The following is a 20168-nucleotide window of genomic DNA, read 5'->3' as shown; positions in this document are numbered from 1 at the left end:
CCGTACATGCACATGCACTGTCCCTGGGCATGTAATCCCAAACCAGATGATTCTCAGCCTGGAGCCATGAGAAATCATTTGGGCAATTACATTGTAATCCCTGCTTATGGCCCCCAAGTACAGACGTGATCTCTAAATCCCCTGGCTCAGAAGGAGGCTTTAGCCTCAGCCTGGTGTGGGGCAAACAGAAGTGAACTCTGGGACGCTAGGCAGGCCTCCAGAATTCAGCCTCAGCTTAGAGTTCAACATCATGTCGTGATGGGTCTTGTTCAGACAGATCATAATTCCCAGCTTACATGCCTCTTTTGTCCAATTAGTGGCTTACTAAACTGCAACCAATTTATAAACCTAAAACGTGGCCCGCGAGAACCTATTGGAGTCCCGATAACCCTTATAATCCCGCAACATAGAACACGCTCTCCCCATTTCGAAATGTGGAAACTGAGGCTCAGAGAGGTCCACATGCTGGTAAGGGTTCAGGGGGCTAGAGCTCTGCCAGTTGTCCCTGTTTGTCCTTTCTGTGTATCGAGCTCTGAGCAGCAGCATGTCAAATCACACAAGACTAAATGTGGCCCGGTTTCAGGTATTACTAGTAGGAAACACCAGTTCACTCTCAAGTTCAAATTTAGATCATCTTGTTAGAGATCACCACGTAGGACAGCTAACTGCCAAGAAGCTCCTTATCTCTTCTAATCGGCCCAGGGCGCTGTGGATTAGCCTCCCGTCACGTTTCTGCAGGACTGATGGGAAGTGCAAGGCAGTTCTTGCTCAGACCACCTTGCAACCCAGCACAGAGGTCGTGTTTTGTGCCAAAAGAGAAAGGGACCCCAGAGCTCTGAGCAGTAGAAAGCCAGGGAGGTTCTACAGCCGGTGTGTCTGGTCAGGGGTGCACAAGGGGCTTGAGAACTGGGGAGCTTCCACTCAAATCCCAACTCCCCTGCCATCGTCCTCCTTTATCCGATCGCACTGATCCCTCACAGGTAAAACTGTAACAGTACTGCCCTGCCTCATAGAGTTATTGCTAGGATTACATACAAATGTATGAAACGCACTAGCACAGTATCTAGTGAATAAGGGGTCAACACATGGTAGCTGATTTCTTTCATTCTGTGTTTAAGCTTCACATGCTTTGGACCCTGTACCCATTACACTAACTATAAGAAGGGCATCAAAACTCAAGTTGCAATGATTATGGATATTTTAAAGGCAATTTTAAGGCAATTTAGGAAAATAAGCCTCATGACTAGAAGGCACTGGGAAGCAATCAATTTGGGGCATTTACAGCCCACTTGAAGCTCTCAGCATAAACCCCACCCCTTATGCCTGGCTCTCATTTGTCTGCACTTATGTTACCAATGAACAAAGTGACAGAACACTGTATGGCAAGTCTTGCTGACTGTACTGAGTTTAGCTGTCCCCCTATTCAGTGCTCCCTCGGTTGTGTTCCGGTTCAAGCATCTGTCATGGCCCTTAGAATATTGTCCCAATGTCTACTTCACATCCCAACCCTGTATGACCCCAAGGTCAAGGATCACCGGTATTCATTTCTGAATCCTCAGGGATTAGCCCCCATCAGGCGCCAACTACTCCCAGCGAACAACTCCCCTATAAAAATGTGGTTCTGTAATCACCTGAATCCCCACTGCATGCAAACCGGGTTTTTGTCTACAAGGGAAAAGTCAAATCAGCAAAAAAATTTAAAAAAAGGTTATGTTTATCAACAGGATTGAAAAAATACTAAAGGAAAAAGTCATGGACTGGAGGCCACGGCACCTGACGCGGTGGAACAGGTACTGCACCTCCACGCTGCGCCACTTCCTGCCCCTGTTGGAGAGCAGCCGAGGGGAGGAAGTAGAAGAGGACCACAGAGCGGAGCTGCTGAGGCAGCTGGGGGACTACAGGGTAAGCACACGGCTCTCAACTGACTCCCCCATTTCAAATGGGAAATGGCTTCTTAATGGGTTTTTGTCATCAAAATTCCTACAACGGCCCATCAGATGAGTGGACAAACAGCTGTGGGACTTTTTTTTTTTTTTTTTTTTTTTTTTTTTTTTTTTTTAATTTCAGGGAGGAAGGGAGAAGGAGAGGGAGAGATACAAGCATTAATGATGAGAATCATTGATGGCTGCCTCCAGCATGCCCCCTACTGGGACCATGACTACTACTGGGGCATGTGCCCTGGCCTGGAATTAACAGTGACCTCCTGGTTCATAGGTCAGTGCTCAACCACTGAGCCACACCTGCAGAATAGGCTGTGAGACATTTATACAATGGAATAACACTTGGCCACAAAAAAAAAAAAAAAAAAAAAAAGGAAATCTTACCTTTTGTAACAGCATGGACCTACAAGGTATTATGCTAAGTGAAATAAGCCAGGCAGATAAAAATAATATCATAAAATTTCACTTATATGTAGAATCTAATTAACAGAATAAACTAAAACGCAAAATAGAAACTGACTCATAGAGACAGAGAAAAGACTGACAGCTGTCAGAGGAAAGGGGAGTTGGGAGATGGGTGGAAAAGGTGAAGGGATTAAGCGGTACAAATTGGTGTTTGCCGAATAGTCACAGAGATAGGGACTACAGTGTGGGAATATAGGCAATAATATAAAGATAAATGAGCATGGGGCCAGGTGGGTGCTTAAGGTAGTGGGGGTCCCTGTGGGGAGTGTGGTTTTCTGACCACTTTACTTTGCATCTGGAGCTGGTACAGAATGGTATTAAATTTAAACTAGAAAAGGAAAAAGAAAAAAATCCTCCATTGCTCTACAAAGTATATGAAGTAGCACAGACTAAAAAAATATCGTTAGCAGTTCAAGTCTCAGTAACCTATCATTAAGTAGCAGAATACTTTTCAAATAAAAATACCATTTTATAAGATGACCCTATAAAAAAATAACTTACAAAATACATTGCCAGTAAAATAAAATGAAATCATCTGGCTAGTTCATGTTAGACTCAACTATGCATAAAGGTGAAACCAACCACTCTCAATCAGGTTTCTTAAAAGGGTATGATTTTATACTAATTGTTTTTCATTGCTAGGAAAAGTCCTCATTAATAGACAATATATCTTCTCTTACTGCCTCATTAATAGACAATATATCTTCAGTAGTGCTGAGTGTGCACAGCTGAGTAAGAAAACCTAGCAAGCAGTCTCAAACAGAGGCAGCACACCTTGCTGGACACGCAGGGTGAAGCTGGGCATTGAATTCTAATCACCGACTTAAGCATATTCTTTAACTTCTAAGGCCAGTTTTCTCAAGCAACAGAAAACTTAGGTCAAGCACCCTGGGGCAATAAAAATAAGTTATTGGCTTATTTGAGTAGAAGAGCTGAGTCCGCCCTGTGATGGCATCATCCTCAAGCTGGCTTTTCTCAGGGTAGCTCGTGGTTGGAAAGTTCCAGGCAGGGCTCACACCTACTGACAACATGCACACATACTGACAAAACAGCAGAGTGCCTCTGTCGGCCAGTATTCCTAGCACATTTCCTGAAACTCATGTTGAGACTCACTGATAAAACCATGTGTCCAGAGGATGGAATGCAACGATTAGCTTACTCTGGGCCCCTGGAATTGCATGGGTTCCTGGGCAAACCAGGGGCAAGCAGGAAGAGGGAGGGAACAGCAGAGGGTGACTGACAGGTGTCTTATATACCAAGTCAACGCGCTAGCAACAGCAAAGAGGACATTTAGCCCCGCTCCATTTTCTGTGTTGCTGAACAGAAAGACGGCACTAAATAAATGACTTTGCGATCCAGAGGAAGACTTCTTATTAAAAATATTAAGAATTGCTTATTAAGCCAAAACTGGTTTGGCTCAGTGGATAAAGTGTTGGCCTGCGGTCTGAAAGGTCCTGGGTTCGATTACGGTCAAGGGAATGTGCCTTGGTTGCGGGCACATCCTCGGTAGGGGGTGTGTATGAGGCGGCTGATGGATGTCTCTCTCTCTCATCGATGTTTCTAACTCTCTATCCCTCTACCTTCCTCTCTGTAAAAAATCAATAAAATATTTTTTTAAAAGAATTGCATATTAAGAGAAAAATAAAATCTTTAAACTTCACTAATGTCTACAAACCTTGTTTTTTCCCTTCAGTTCTCTGGATTTCCCCTCCACATGCCCTACTCTGAGCTGAAGCCTCTAATTGAAGCTGTGTATAGCACGGGAGTGCATAATATTGATGTTCCTAACGTTGAATTTGCTTTAGCTGTATATATCCACCCATATCCCAAAAATGTTTTGTCTGTTTGGATCTATGTTGCCTCCCTTATACGTAACAGGTAATTTTTTTATTGTATACTTTTTATATCATGTAAAATTGTAATTAGGACATGAGAATATTTTTAAGTGATATTGATAAATTACATCAGAAGAAGATATAATTTTCAAATGAAATAAAAATTTCAAACTGTACCTCAAAAAAGTGTTATTCATTAGTCGGCCTTGTCTCTGCCACTCTGACTCAAAATTCAGTGGCCCTCACAGTTCTCCCTCACACTGTGAGCTTCATACCATCATGCTTTTGTGTTTGCTCACCTACCTGCCCTTCTTTGCCTGTCCAGCAGACTATAAATCATACTTTTAAGACCCAGTAAAACAACACAACTTTTCTCACAGAAGGAGGAACAACATTGCAATATATTCTTTTTAACACTGAATACGTCCTAAGACCATACTCTACAAAAATACTGAGCAACTAGACATATGCATACCCATGCACTTACATATATAAACACATGTACACCCATTGGATATAGTATTTTACAGGAGAAAGGGGAATGTTTTTAAATATTTAACAAAAGGGTAGTTATAAAAATTAAGACTTGCAGTGGTTTTTTAAAAGGGTATGATTTTATCCTAATTGTTTTTCATTGCTAAAAAATCCTCGTTAATAGACAATACATCTTCTCTTACTGCCTGTTGGTAGTACTGAGTGTTCACAGGTGAGTAAGAAAACCTAGCAAGCAATCTCAAACGGAGGCAGTATGCCTTGCTGGACACACAGGGTGAAGCTGGACATTTAATTCCAGTCACTGACTAAGTTGGTCTCCTCCACCCCCCAGTTCCTATTCTGAAGTGGTATTTCGGTACCCCTGTGAATGGTATTTGGAGATGAGGCCTTTGGGAGATACCTGGTCATGAGTGGAGCCCTTAAGAAGGGATTAGTGCCTTTGTCAGACAGTGGAGAGCTTGCTCCACTCTCAAGGCTGTGTGTGGATACAGTTGAAGATGGCTGTCTGCAAACCATAACGAGAGCCCTCACCAGAAACCAGGTCAGCCAAGCCAGCACCTTGACCATGGACTTCCCAGCCTCCAGAACTGAGAAATGTCACTGAAGTCCGTCAGTCTATGGCATTCTGTTATAGCAGCCCAAATTGACTAAGACAGACAATACAGATACTATACTAAGCCACTGAAGAGTATCAGAAATGTACCCACAATAGAAACCCATAAAGCAGACTTCTCAACAGCAGCACTGTTGACGGTTTGGGCCATGTTATTTGCGGGGAGCTGTCCTGTGCACTGTAGGAATGTTGAGCAGCGTCCATGCCTGCCTTGACCCACTAGATTCCAGGTGCAACCCTCCCCCTCTGCCAAATGGTGATAACCAAGAACGTTTCCAGACGTTGCCGGAATGTTCTTTACGATATAAATGGGCTCCAGTTGTGAACAACTGATGTACCTGGAATAGGATCTCACTTCAAAACAAAGACAGAGGGACCCTATTCAGGAAAATCTTTCACCTTTAGCTATATTCCTCTGTCAAATTATGTTACAGTGATGTGTTTACATGCCTCTGATACTGTGACCTCTTCAAGGGAGAGTTCAAGGACTGACCCTTAACAGTCACTATCAGTGTAACAACATAGACAGAATGGCATAGTGGTGAAGAGCATGAACTCTAGAGAAATCCTAGTTCTGCCACTGCTGGCAGGAAATCTGTGGACAAGTTATTTAACTTGTTACTTACTTTCCCCACATAAAAGATGGTGGTAATTACATTACCTGCTTCATCACGCTGCTGTAACACATAATTCGGTACATAGAAAAGTAGATAGTAGCTGACCCTCAAACAACACAATGATTGGGCCACCAAAAGAAAATTCTCCCCCCCCAAAAAAAAAATTCACATGCAACGTTTGATTTCCAAAAACTTAGTTGTCCCTCGGTATTCCTGGGGGATTGGTTTGAGGGCAACTCCACAGATACCTAAGTCCAAATGTTCAAATTCCCTATATAAAATGGGGTATATCATTGCACAACTGGCATTTATAGACTCCCAAATGGGGATCAAAATTTCCAGGAATTTATTGAAAACAATCCATGTAGCCGAAACCGGTTTGGCTCAGTGGTAGAGCGTCAGCCTGCGGACTGAAAGGTCCTGGGTTCGATTCCGGTCAAGGGCATGTACCTTGGTTGCAGGCGCATCCCCGGTGGGGGGTGTGCAGGAGGCAGCTGGTCGATGTTTCTCTATCTCTCCCCCTTCCTTTCTGTAAAAAATCAATAAAATATATTAAAAAGAAAAAAAAATCCATGTAAAAGTGGACCCGTGCAGTTGAAACCCAAGATGTTCAAGATTCAACTGTCCTTAGGGCACTGCCCAGCACTGAGCCTGATGTCTGTCAGAAACCACAAGGTACTTTACATTATATTCTAAGAATGAAGTTTCAATAGTTCATGAAATCATTCAGAAAACCCAAGATCAATTCAAACCAAGTGTATATAGTATATCATTATTAACCATCCCCTTAAGTTAACTATGGAACAGCAACAATGTATAAAACTGAAATGCACACTGCTATCTCCCCATGCAACTGGAGGGAAGGTGGACAGTAGAAAAAGTTCCCACGTGACCAGTGCCGACTTGAAGTCAGTTTGGTTCAAGCTTGCCCAGTCCTACTGAATGGTTTGCTAACATCAAGCAACATACGACAAAGCAATTACCTGGAACCCCTGGGGAAATTAGCTGCTCAGATTAATTAATTTAAAAGGATAATAATTAGAGCCAAGTCCTGAAACACCATTTAATCATGATTTTTTAAAGTATTTATCATAAACCCCTCAAAAACCCCCCCCCCAAAAAAAAAACAAAAGCAAAAACAAAAACAAAACAGTATACTGTCTCCTGCATATAAGGAAGAGAAACTTTAGCGCTGCCTTGGTAACCCAGGGCATGGTTATAGATGAGTAATGTTACACACAGTTCACATAACTACAGATAAGACTAAGGACAGGTTGGGATGGCACTCACTGAAGAAAAATTCTTGTAGTTTGTTTTCTTGAAATAATCCCCGAAGTCAACTATTCAAATAAATTTTATTAAACATTTAGAGAAAAAAACATATACTATGAAACAGTCAACCTTACAAAATAAAACTTCTGACCCTGTAACTGTCCAATAAGCTCAGATTTCCTTTCAAGTCCTCTAAGGGAATCAAGAAGTAGCAGCTTAGGCCAGACTAAAGGACAAAGCAAGGCTTAAGCAGTATAGCATAACTGCTTAAGTTTAAGAGCTACAAACTCAAAAAGAAAGATGGTCACCTTACACTAAGCTGCCTTGCAAGTAACTTGTGGTGGGTCCATCATTTATTTTGCAATTGTTAACAGGAATGGAATTTCGAAGTCTTTGATATCCATCCTTTAAAGCTGATCTTCCCTCGGGGTATTTAATTCAAATGTTAGTGAAATTTACAAGCATGTGTAAATTCTCCTTATTTATATGCCCATCAAGTGATTCTTCTTTCACCTTTAGAAAACATTGTCTAAGATAAAGTTTTCTCTTAGCCTAAAGTTTCTCTCCTACATCTCCTATCCCCCAATAAAACAAACAATACAAACAGGACTACAAGACTACTTCCTCTTCCACAGCGTTTGGAAGATTTATTGGCATAGAATTTCATATAGAGTTATATAAAATTGACTCAGCATGCACCTTTCTGAATTGTAGATCTCCACTCCCATTACATTTTCACATAGCAATTCAAATTTTGACTACTGCATGATTAATTAAAAATAAAAACACCAATTCAGCTCAACAAAATTAGGTATCTGTCCAAAACTGCTTATCAAGGTCAGGATTTCATGGGAGCTAAAATATTTAGTCCTATTTTGCCCCCAAGAAAACCTGAAATGAGATTTATAATGAAATCAAAACACAAAAGACACTTAGTAAAGTCCTCAAAGTAGATTTTATTTATACATTTCTTCAAATGATTGTAGAATTTTTAAAAATCCCTCCCAAATTTGACAATTTAGGAACAGTGGTGGGAACTAGGGCTTTTTGAAGAAAGCAAATACAAATAAATTGGTGCTTTGCTAGCTCACTGAGCAACTGCCAAGAAGCCAATTTATTCTCTAATCTGAAAGAACTTGTATGTGGGTATGTTTGAATTGGCCCTCTGAGAATTGTTCAAATAAAGGAAACATTATGGAAAGCAGGCTGGTTTCCAAAGTGTGCTTGCTCTCTTTGAAAATAAAACTTCAGAAGTGTATGTTTGAAAGATCTGCAAAGCTTGGTACAGTGTTTATATAGACGGAGAACCAATAGGCCCCACTGACTTTAAAACTCAAAACAATCTAAAAAATACTTTGAATGGCAAGGCATTAGTGACATTATTTTCAAAGCATTCGATTTAAAAGAAATCTGATAAAACTGTTCTCATCCTCATGAAAAGACTGAATCCCTTTCTAAAACAAAAATGTGATCTGCAAGCGATACAACACTGTACGATTCACAGGTAAATTTTAAGATTTCTGAGGCTGTCAGGATAAGGCCAAAACAAGTCACACTCAAAAAGGATGGTTAACACAAGAAATGTGCTACAAGTAAAGTGCATGAAAGGAAGCCTGCTCAGCTAAATTAAGTAGACAAAGGTCAGAAGTCAAGGGTCATTCGCCAGAGCGGCAGCAGGCTCGAAAACCACACTGCAAATTCTGGCATCCGCTGGCAGTATCAGCATGAGGACCTGTATAAAAACAGAGAAGTGTGAAAAGAGGAATTTCTTAAGGACCACATAAAAATAATCTAGCTTTTATAAAAGAGCTTAACACATTTTTTTTTTTTACCAGCAAGAAATGCATTTATAATATAAAAGTAAAATCTCACGAGTCTACAAAAATTTATTCTGACACAAACATTGCCAATAGTTTGACTTTAACTAATGAATCCATCCTTCGTGGTCCAAAAGCTAAAGGAAAGAAGGGAAATAATATTTTGGCAATATTCTTACAAAATAAAAATGTAAGAAGAAAAAGAGATAACCCACAGACAAGGCTGACAGGCTAGCTTAACAGTTTTCTTATACTCTGAACATCCTTCTGGGAAATATAATAAAGGCAAACACAGCCTTATCTGTAATAGATCAGCTAAAGTATCTAATATTAAACAATTATAATAAACATTATATCCAAAAATTTTAAAAACTGTGTAAATATAGGTTTAACATGTTTGTCATATTTTTATCTAACATCTGCAGCCAAAATAAATCATATGCTTGGTTTAAGTGAAATTATCTTCCAGAATTAAGTACATAATGAGTGGTTAACTAAATAAACACATTAACACATAAAAAATGGGATTCAATTACAAAGAACAGTAAAAACACTTGTGGAATAGCTGACATTTTATCACAGCCACATTATGCTACCCAAACACTAGATAAAAAGACCATTAGGAAATATAGCTGTGAATTAGGGAATGTCAAAAAGAGGTATCATAGAACATATCCAAATGTTAATTACTTTGAATGAATCAGTTTCATAAAGGCAGGAAAATTCGGAAAAGGATGTCTTAGTTAAGAAGCCTGTCAGTATATCTGCACTATGAACAAATAAAGAGTAGTTAATAGTTCTTTAATAATCAATCAAAACCAAAATATTTGCAATTGTGATATGTAAGGATCATAGGAAAAGTACATGAAGTGTGATTTTATTATAGACTTTGTCAAAGGGTTATAATTGAAATATTTCAGTGCTCTGGATTGACATCTAGCTTAACCAGAAACATATTTTAAATTAGCTTTGTTTTGTTTTTTAAAATAGTGACCTATTGTGAAAGGCCATAGTATGCTATTACCAACCTAAGAAAATAACTACATGCAACTGGACAAGCAGCACACACTTATTTCCCAGAATCTAACTTTTCCTCGTATCCCTGAAATGGCATATACAAAATAAAAAGGGCAAATTTCTTAAGATATGTAATCAATGAAGCATAATGTTCATATATTTCACTATTGAAATGATAATGTATCTTTAAGTAAAAAAAAGCAAATAATGAACTTCACAAACATGTGGAACTGCAATAGTTTGTCATTTCATTTACTTTCACTTATGTTTAACTTTAGAATAGATGTGGTGCCTGGTGCAAGTATAAAAATGGGCGACGGTATATGAAAGATATTGGGCACAGGTTTATAATTGCTGAAGTCAGTGATACACAAATGCTCATTATATCAGTCCATATTCATAGGTTTAAATTTTTCTAAATCTAAATTTTTTAATCTAAAATTATTTCAAATATAAAACTGAATTACCACATGCCCATTTTCATTTAACCAAAATTAGAATCTCTTCTATTTTTAAAATGAGAAGTTGAATGTATCAAGTATTTAAAATTTACAAAGTAGGATTTTTGTTAGGATTAGTTTTCCTTAAAATAAGACACAAGGTTAGTCATCTTAACCAAAATCAAAATCAAATTTCTTAGTACATATTATCAAGTATTAGAAATGCCCAGATAAGGAATCCTATAGTTTGAAATCCTTCTCCCACTGTCAATCTTTCACCTGGTTTTCCAGAAGCTGATACATTTTCAGCTTCTACATTATAACACCACCCAACTCTCCATGCCACCCCTTCTTGTCTTGCCTCACTATCCTCACCCTCCTCTGGTTATTATTCTCCTACCTACCAATCACCCAGTGCCTTTCTTCAAACCCAATCATTGATTAGGGCATATGCCTGGATTGCAGGCTTGATCCCTGGTAGGGGGCTGAAGACAATCAATTAAAGTTTCTCCCTCATCAATGTTTCTATCTCTCTCTTTCCCTTCCCTCTCTCTCTGAAATCAATAAAAACATATTTTATTTAAAAAAAAAAAAAAGAAAAAGAAAAAGATCCAACAACCTGCTCTGACACTTAGTACCTGTGATGAAAAGCTTGAACTGGTGGGTTTTGCAAGAGTATCTGATTATCATTTTCTCAATATGTAATTCTATTCTAAATTTCTAAAAAAGGAGAAATAAAAGGAAAGAGACATGGAAACTTCATATAATTCTCCAAACTAAAATCCTTCCTAAAATACTTCACCACAATGCCTTTATTGTGAATTCAACAGTGACCTAGAAAAAAAGCATCATAAACAATGACTGAAAGCAATGAAAAGTGAGGTCTGCTATAGGTTTTCAAGGGAGAAAATAAAGGGGAGCCTTCAAAGGAGCTAACTGGTCTGAGGAAGCTATTCTAAAGATCCCTACCTTTCCAAATACCACACAGGCTTTTACCATCCACCCCAAAGACAGAGGGGCTCAGCAGCCTCAGTCTCCACACGGGGTCACTCTTTGCTCTTAAAGGCTAAGGGACTGGTGTAGGAATAGTAGTGAGAGAAGATATTTGCTAGACAGTAACCCAATCCTATTGTCAACTTCTCCTTATTCATCACAAAACAAAGTTCTCACACTGGTGTAAAATGTGCCCCTCCCTCAAATATTTTCACTAGAATATCTAGTGGGATTCTAAGTAAATAGAGGGAATTAATATGTCAGTGTTTTCAATGTTAAGGAAGGAAGCGTATGGGAACGTAAACAATAACTGTAAAAGTAATTGCAATCCCACCATAAGGTCAATGGCAGAGCAGGTGTCTGGTCCTAACAATCCATCAAAGCGATGCCATCCATGAAGAGACTGTACGCTGTTGATGGCCTAGGGCTGTGGTCGGCAAACTACGGCTCTCAAGTCACATGCAGCTCTTTGGCCCCTAGAGTGTGGCTCTTCCACAAAATACCACAGCCTGGGCGAGTCTATTTTGAAGAAGTGGAGTTAGAAGAAGTTTAAGTTTTAAAAATTTGATTCTCACAAGAAATTTCAATCGTTGTACTGTTGATATTTGGCTCTGTTGACTAATGAGTTTGCCGACCACTGGCCTAGGGCAAAGCAAAATTGAAGACAACCACCATCTTTAACTTGGGTTAGTCTCATATTGTAGGAAAATGGGAGAGTGACAATTTCCAAAGCCTGGAAATAGTAAGCAATGTTAACAGTAAGACTTTTAAGCATCACAGAAGGACTGTTCAGAAAGAGAATAAATAGACAACAGAAAAAGTGAAGCAGCACTGAAAAAAAATATGACTAAGATATGTTATGTTAGCTGTAGTTATTTACCCAAACTTTTTATTGAGTGATTTGTTTTTCCCTGATATTAAACATCTTACTTATACTGTATATCTGCACTTACCTTCACTTACCTTTAATTCCTCTTTAACTTAAATTAGAAACATAAGAGAGCAAATCATCTGAGACTGTCACCTCCAAAAGTATAATCTAATCTATCTTAATTCATAAATTAGACATATATTGAAATGCAAATCAGTACAAAAAGTTTATTTACTATCATTGTTCAGAGTTCTAAAACTATGCAATTCCCCTTAACACTTCTTAAATGACATCTTTTATATATTATGGCTAAGAAGCCTTCTTTTATATTTAAATCTTAACTTTATCAATCAAATAAACTTAAATGTGAAGAATCATTCAGAAGAATAAAAAAGGCATTTTATAGCAATGTTTAGTACAGTATCTGTCTCCCAGTATGTATTGTTTAAATATTTGATTACTAAATTACCTTCTGCAAATCTCTGCCTGTGCTTATGAAACAGATCATTCTCTTTTATTCATCACTTATTATTTAGATAATGAATATTGTTTATTAGTATTTACTTCTTTTAATGGTACTTATGTAAACTTTCTTTTGACAAAATATATTATAATTAAATGTTTCTCTCAAATATTTAAAACATCTGTAATCTAAGTATGCTCCTTATTGTTCTAAGATTATGTATAAGCATATTAGCTACTTTGAAAAATAATAATAAAAAGGGGCCCCCTAAACAATCACTATTTACTGTACAAGTTGGATACTGGACCATCTGTCATCCTGCAATACTAGATGCAATGTAACTTTATTCTAACACTTTCTGGGTTGTCCCTGTCTAATTTTTAAGAAAAAGATTACATCAGAATAGCTGGCTGGAATTCTGAAATACAAGTTAACATGACAAGTCACCCTATTATCTTTAAAAGGTTTCAATTTCCCCACATCATGCTCCTTTTAAGAAGCTGTAAAAAGATACTTAATATTAAATTATATAAGCACTGTTAATTTCCTTTTACATCCTTCAAAGTCAGATGCCTTCATTAAGTTTCATTTATTGAAAATTACCGCTCACTTATTAAAAAAAAAAAATCTAAAACTCAACCAAGAAATGTAGCAGTTCCTTCTGAACATTTTAAAATGTATATATTCAAAACCAGTTGAGATTAAAGGAATTTTAACATCCTAACAAAGAGCAAAAGACTTTAAATAATTTAACCAATCATGTAAATTATTTCAAAAAGTTTATAAAATTAGACACAAAAAGCAAGTAGGCAGATCATAAAAATGAACTGAGACCAATCTACCCCACCCCATAACTTCTATATGCCCAAATAAATTAGGTTGTGAGATTCATTACCACAAGCATAACCTATGCTGAAATCATTATGGACAATTCCAGTGCAACATACATATGTTTTTCTTATAAAAATAATTGTTTGTATTATATTTCACAGTATGTCCTATACTATGTACCTTAGGAAGTACAATACTGTACCTACAATAACATAACTGTACATTTAAAAAATATCTCCCTTCTCAAACTCACTGCATCCATGCAAGAGGCAAGTCCTTCACTATAGCCATCATACATACTACGTTTTTGTACACTTGGCAGGTTGCAACTAAAATTTTCACCATTCCTTGATGATACACCAAGGCAACAAAGAGCCAAGAAATGCTCCAACTTAGTGTTGCTATTTCAAGACATAAAAGGTCATCTCCTGCATCACCAATGTGATCCCAGAAATAAGAGAGCTGCTATCTCCTGTCTCTTCATATATATTTTAAGGAAAATAGCAGATTTGCTAACTTCTCTGCCTACTGGTATGTAATTAAAGAAGAGACCACTACTCTAACCTTCCTAGCTCCTGTCCATCCTTCTGCCTGAGAGAAACTCAGTTGATTTTCCCATCATCTTAAGATGAATCAGGCTCAGACAACAGTAGATGGTGCAAAAAGGCAGGTGCATAGGAGAATTTGAGCCCACTAAATTTTTTCCAGTTATAAATACAGAAAGCTAAAATGTCTACTAATAATTAAAGAGCAGCTTTGTATGCTTCTGGGAATTTCAGTCTCTATGAGTGAAAATCATCAAATGCTCAAAAGGGCACTGACTATACTTTGCAAAAGCATATGGAACAAGCCCACTGCAAGTAGAGTTAGGCTTAAAAATCAAAACAAAAATTCAGAAGTTGTACCTGATGATTGTTAAAAGTAGGTTTAGGAATCAATCTTCAAAACACTATGAGAATTTTAGCGAGGTCTAAAGCACCTCAGACACACTCACTACTTCCTCAGTCTTCCATATGATCTGTTTGGAACCAACCCAGGATCCCTGAGGAATTCACTTTACCAATGTCCTTTTTCTTCTGCTAATTTTATAAACTTGTCCCACTAGGAAACTATATATCATGCCTAAGAAATCAGTGTAACTAGAACATCAATACATCCAAATTGTTAATGAGTGCTATATCATTCTAGAGGAAGTACCCAAAACTTTATATGACTAAACTACCACAAACTCAAAAATATGCCAGAATGGATATTTGAAATATCTGTAAAACAAATGACTTTTAGAGAAGCTAATTAAGGAAAACATGTGATTTGTTAATATTCTTATCAAATATAAAGGACTAAATCTGAAAATAAAACAGTTTGGTAATTAGAATCTAGAAAACTACACAGAAATCCTAAGAAAGATCCAAATCATTAAAAATTTTTAAATCAACTCCTTCAAAATTATCACATTAATAAAAGGCATTACCGTTAATGTTGTCACAGTAGTAAAAGTATTCATCATTTAGAGAAGGACATGCTGAAACCAAATCCTGCAGGCCTGCACCAGTTACAGTAAGACAACCAGAGAGATTGAGGTGCTCCAAATAAGGCAGCCCTCCTCCCAGAGTCAAAACCCTGCAAGAGAAGCAATCCGGCTATTAGAATATGTTAATCTATATAAACAAATATCCCATTCCCAATGGCACACTGGGCCTCTATCAACAGACTTTTCCATTTGATAATGAGAAAAACTAAAAATTTCCATAAAACACAACTAACCTCATTCCTTAGGCAGGGATACACTGAACTGTGTGTTTGTATATAACTGAAATTAAGTTGGTTGTCAAAGTAGGCTGTTTTAAATTCTGTTAACTATATATCTCCAACGTAACAACTAAGAAAATAACTATTAAAAAAATACAGAGAAGGGGGGAAAAAGGGAATCAAATGGTACATTACATACATAATTTTAAATGTAAATCAAACACTCCTATTAAAATGCAGAGATTAGCAGACTGGATTAAAAAAAATATGATGCATCTATATGCTATCTATAAGAGACCTCACTTTAAATGCAAAAACACAAAAAGAGGCTAAAATGTAGAAGCATGAAAAAACACAATCCATACAAAAAGTAACCAAGAGAGAGCCAGGAGGCTATCCTATTGTGAAGCAACACAGACCTTAAATTTTTAAAAAACGTTACAAGAGACAAAGAAAAATCAACAGTAATAAAAGAGAAAAATGCTAATTGACCGTACCTTTGCTACACCCACAGCCAATCAGAGCGAGTATGCAAGTTAAGCCAACAAAGATGGTGGTTAATTTGCATACGTGGAGGGAGGGAGGTATGAAGACTGAAGACAATAGAGAAGGAAGAGGGAGGAAAAGCGGAAAGCAAGGCGCTGCCAGAGGAAAAGCATGGGCGGGGCAGGCGGCCCCAGTGGCCGCTTGCAGGAATCTTCCTGCAACAGGCTCCTAGTATTATATATTGATATAAGGTTCACTAATCCAAGAAGATAGAACAATTATAAACCACACACACACACACACACACACACACACAAAACTGAGATGAATAAAAACAAAAACACAACAAACCAAAGCTGCTGGGATGCAGCAAAAAGAGGACCAAGAGCAAATTTACGATTGTAAACACCAATATTAAACATGAAGATCTTGAGCCTAACTGAACACCTTAATGAATTAGAAAAAGAGCAAACATAAGCTAGTAAAGGAAAGAAATAATAAAGCCTACTGCAAAATAATTTTTTAAAATAGATAATCTATATATATAAAAGCCTAAGCAACCAAACGACTGGTCACTATGATGCATACTGACCAGCAGGGAGCATATGCTCAACGCAGGAGCTGCCCCCTGGTTGTCAGTGAGCTCCCACAGCCAACCTCCTGCGGCCAGCCTACCTCCCAAGGTCCCTCCCCCTTCTGGCCAAATCAGCCCAGATGGCTGGATAGGCCACGGGACCCACTTGTACATGAATTTGTGCATGGGGCCTCTAGTACAAAAATAATTTTAAAAAGTCAGTGAGACCAAAAATTGGTTCTTTAAAAAGGTCAATAAAATTGACATTTTGTAAGACTGACTAAGATAAAAAGAAAGAGGGCTCAAATTATCAGTCAGAAATGAGAACTGGGACATTACTACCAATTTTACAGAAATAGAAAAGGTTATAAAATAGCACCATAAAAAATTATATGCCAACAAATTGTATAACCTGGAGAAAATAGACAAATTCCCTAAAAACACAAAAAGTAGCAAACTGAGCTAAAAAAAGAAAATCAGAACAGACCTATATAACAAGGAGACTGAATATGGTAGATATATTTTCTTCCCTATTACAAATAAAAATTCTTATTTTATTCATGTTTATATCCTTTAAAACATCTCAGAAAATGTGTGGTAGGCATTTGCTAAGTATTTATAAAACTTTAAATTTATGTGCTTCCAGTATATCACAAAGTATTTGAACTGACTGAAATGGAACTTCATGCTAAAGTTATAATGTTCCAACACTTTAAAGTAAGACAAATCTTGATTAACTTTTTTTTGTGTGTGTGATTAACTTTTTTGATAAATCAGCGAAAAGGCATGACACTTAGATTCGAAATTTATATTCCATTTGAGAATGAGAACATGTCCATTTCCTAATACTTAGCAACTGATTATTTACCTGAGACCATGGTCTGTGATCTGGTAACACCCGGACAGACTGAGAAACAGAAGTACACGTCCAGTCTCTTGATCAGATTTTTCACTCCCAGAGTAAATTAAGTCCTTTTCCCTAAGCAAGCTAGTCCTTGATGCCTTTCCACACAATGCGGAAGACTCTGGGAGTGCTGACATAGTCCTTAGAGCTGTTCCTGTACAACAGAATGAATGACCACAATATGCAAAGGCCGGAGAAGCACAATGCTGCTGCCAACAGACACTAGTCCTTAGTCCAACAATATCTTTACTGTAACAGCCGGAGGAGGAACAACTCAAGTTGGATGCTGTTTCCATGACACAAAGGCTTTCCACATTTCTATGTCTCCATTCAACAGCATCCTCAATATCGGCCAGGTCTTCAGCATCTAACATCCACACGTAAGGAGAAGTGAAATTCTCAGAAGAAACAGGCTCAGTCCAGGGGTTTTCATTATCTATTTCTTCTCCAATAGCCTTGTTGGTTAAATCTTGCAAACAAGCATACTGTTTGGTGGACTGCATGTTAATGTCTTTATTTTTCCATGTAGTCGAAGTGATTTTGCTTGTAGACAAAAGGCCACTCCGATGAGATGTCAGAATTCCAAGAGCTCTAGAAATTTTCTCTAGAGCCACATCTGTGATTTTTTCACATCCAGACAGATCAAGATGCCGAAGACTCTGGCAGCATCCAAGCCAAGACCAACTATAATTAAGAAGTTACAAGACTATTAGTGGATATTGTTAAATTCTTCAAAAGCATTTGACTATATGTGAGTATAAAAAAAAGAAAAACTTTAATATAATCAAACATTTACTGAATATATATTGTTAGGCACTATTTTAGATACTAGAGAGAAAAAAAATACAATAAGGGAAATAAGAGTACTTAACCTAGTAGAAGGTAAGGAAAGGAAAAAAAACCTAGTTTATTTTACTGAAAAGTAACCAGTAAATGAAAGCCTGGTGAGAGAGAGAGAGAGAGAGAGAGAGAGAGAGAGAGAGAGAGAGAGAGAGAGAGAGAAAGAGAGAGAGAGAGGAACGAATGATTAAGCAGGAAGATCCAGAAGAAACAAGCTCTAGGAAATGGTAGAGCATTAGCTTTAGCCAGAGAAGAATATATCTTTTCCTCTGAATGGGAAGAGAGGTGCTGATATAAATGCTAAGATAAAGAACAGGAAAGTGATCATTTGCAGCAACCTGGATGGAATTGGAGAACATCATGCTGAGTGAAATAAGCCAGTCAATGAAAGAGAAACACCACATGACCTCACTTATTTATGGATGATAGAGAACATTATAAACTGAAGAACCAAAAGATAGATACAGAGACAGTAAAGCAACAAGCAGACTGTCAAATTACAGCGGGGAGATTAGGGAGATCTGGGGGAGATAAGAGATCAACCGAAGGACTTGTATACATGCATATAAGTACAATCAATGGGCACAAAACTCTGGGGAGGGAGGGCACGTATGGGAGGGGAGAGGGGGCAATGGTATATGTACAAAGATAATTTAATAAAAAAAACAAAACAGGAGAGTGAAGTAGAGGGAAAAGGAAACTGGTAGCATCCAAAGAATTAAAATCTGTGAAAAGTGTACTTTGAAGGAAATGTTACAATTTCAGAATAAATATGAAGAATTGTACAAGGGAGCCTTGCCAAATGTTACTAGGAACCAACTACAATAGAAAACATCTTAAAAACAATAGAGCACAGCCCTAGCCAGTTTGGCTCAATGGATAGAGCGTCACCCTGCAGACTGAGGGGTCCCAGGTTCGATTCCGGCCAAGGGCACATGCCTGAGTTGTAGGCTTGATCCCCAGTGAGGGGTGTGCAGGATGCAGCCGATCAATGATTCTCTCCCATCATTGATGATTCTATCTCTCTATCCCTCTCCCTTCCTCTCTGAAACCAATAAAGACATATATTAAAAAAAAAAAAAAAAAAAAAAAACAATAGAGCACTGCAAAGCTCAGAGGTCTAGACAAAGTTCAAGTTTATAAAAATGACAGGATGATGCAGACTGGAGTTTTGGATCAACTGGGACCTGACAAAAAAGCGAAGAACTGGAGGTGCTATCAAATTACAACCATTCATCACTCAGAGTTGACAATAAAATTAATAGTATGATTAAACTACAATTATGCAAATAAGGAACTACAGAATAATTCAATAAATTCATAGTCATAAATCATATTTAAATATTTAAAAACAACTAACCTGTCAAATGCAGCATCTGAAATGTCAGTTTGGGTAAGATCGAGATGCTCCAGATTAGGACAGAGCTCTAAAATCTGCCTCACCTAGAGGGGAAAAAGTCACTATGAAGATCTCCAGACTTTTCATTAGACAAGAGGCCGGTGACTTAGTAAGTGACATAATCCAAAGGTTCTCAAACATTTGTGCATAGAACAATCACTTCAAATCTGCATTGCCTGTTCATGGTGACCAGTGTCACCCCAATCAATTTAATACATAAATATTTTTTTAAATCTGCATTGCCAATATATATGTTGGCTCAAACCCCAGAAAATCTGTTTTAGTAGCTGTGAGTTTAGACCCAGAAAATTTACATTTTTAAGGAATACCCAAGGAGATTCTGATGTAGAATGTCACAAGATACAACTTTTATAAAACAGATTTAATCTCACTGGCCACTTGACCATGCCTCACATACTATAATCATATAAAATTGGACTTCATCACTTAACATTTGTAAAACTAAATAAACTGTTTAACCTCTCCTAGTCTCTGAATCCTTTTGTAGAATGTGTAGACAATGATATCTATATGTAAAGATTAATGT

At 37.7% G+C, this 20168-nt stretch overlaps 2 protein-coding genes across 6 annotated transcripts in view; one reads left to right on the top strand and one right to left on the bottom strand.

Annotated features, from left to right (window-relative positions):
• Nucleotides 1–4438, top strand: part of CC2D2A (coiled-coil and C2 domain containing 2A) — an 81774-nt gene extending 77336 nt beyond the window's left edge. For 3 of the 5 annotated variants that reach the window (XM_084896768.1, XM_084896766.1, XM_084896767.1), the window contains 2 exons: nucleotides 1725–1902; nucleotides 4099–4437. In XM_084896768.1, the coding sequence (XP_084752894.1) occupies nucleotides 1725–1902; nucleotides 4099–4287 (367 nt within the window). In that variant the 3' untranslated portion in view covers nucleotides 4288–4437. Of the gene's footprint in view, nucleotides 1–1724; nucleotides 1903–4098 lie in introns of all 5 variants that reach the window. The other 2 variants (XR_014796122.1, XM_084896765.1) reach the window with 2 other exon arrangements.
• A 3735-nt stretch (nucleotides 4439–8173) lies between these two features.
• FBXL5 (F-box and leucine rich repeat protein 5) overlaps nucleotides 8174–20168 on the bottom strand; it is a 34438-nt gene continuing 22443 nt past the window's right edge. The window contains exons 8-11 of the mRNA XM_084896894.1: nucleotides 19583–19665; nucleotides 17347–18066; nucleotides 15141–15289; nucleotides 8174–8969 (exon numbers count right to left, since the gene is read on the bottom strand). Of these exons, the coding sequence (XP_084753020.1) occupies nucleotides 8893–8969; nucleotides 15141–15289; nucleotides 17347–18066; nucleotides 19583–19665 (1029 nt within the window). The 3' untranslated portion in view covers nucleotides 8174–8892. The remainder of the gene's footprint in view (nucleotides 8970–15140; nucleotides 15290–17346; nucleotides 18067–19582; nucleotides 19666–20168) is intronic.

The sequence above is a fragment of the Pipistrellus hanaki genome (assembly GCF_964339955.1).
Source record: "Pipistrellus hanaki genome assembly, chromosome: 1".
Lineage (NCBI taxonomy): Eukaryota > Metazoa > Chordata > Mammalia > Chiroptera > Vespertilionidae > Pipistrellus > Pipistrellus hanaki.
This window is presented reverse-complemented; position numbering and strand designations above follow the sequence as displayed.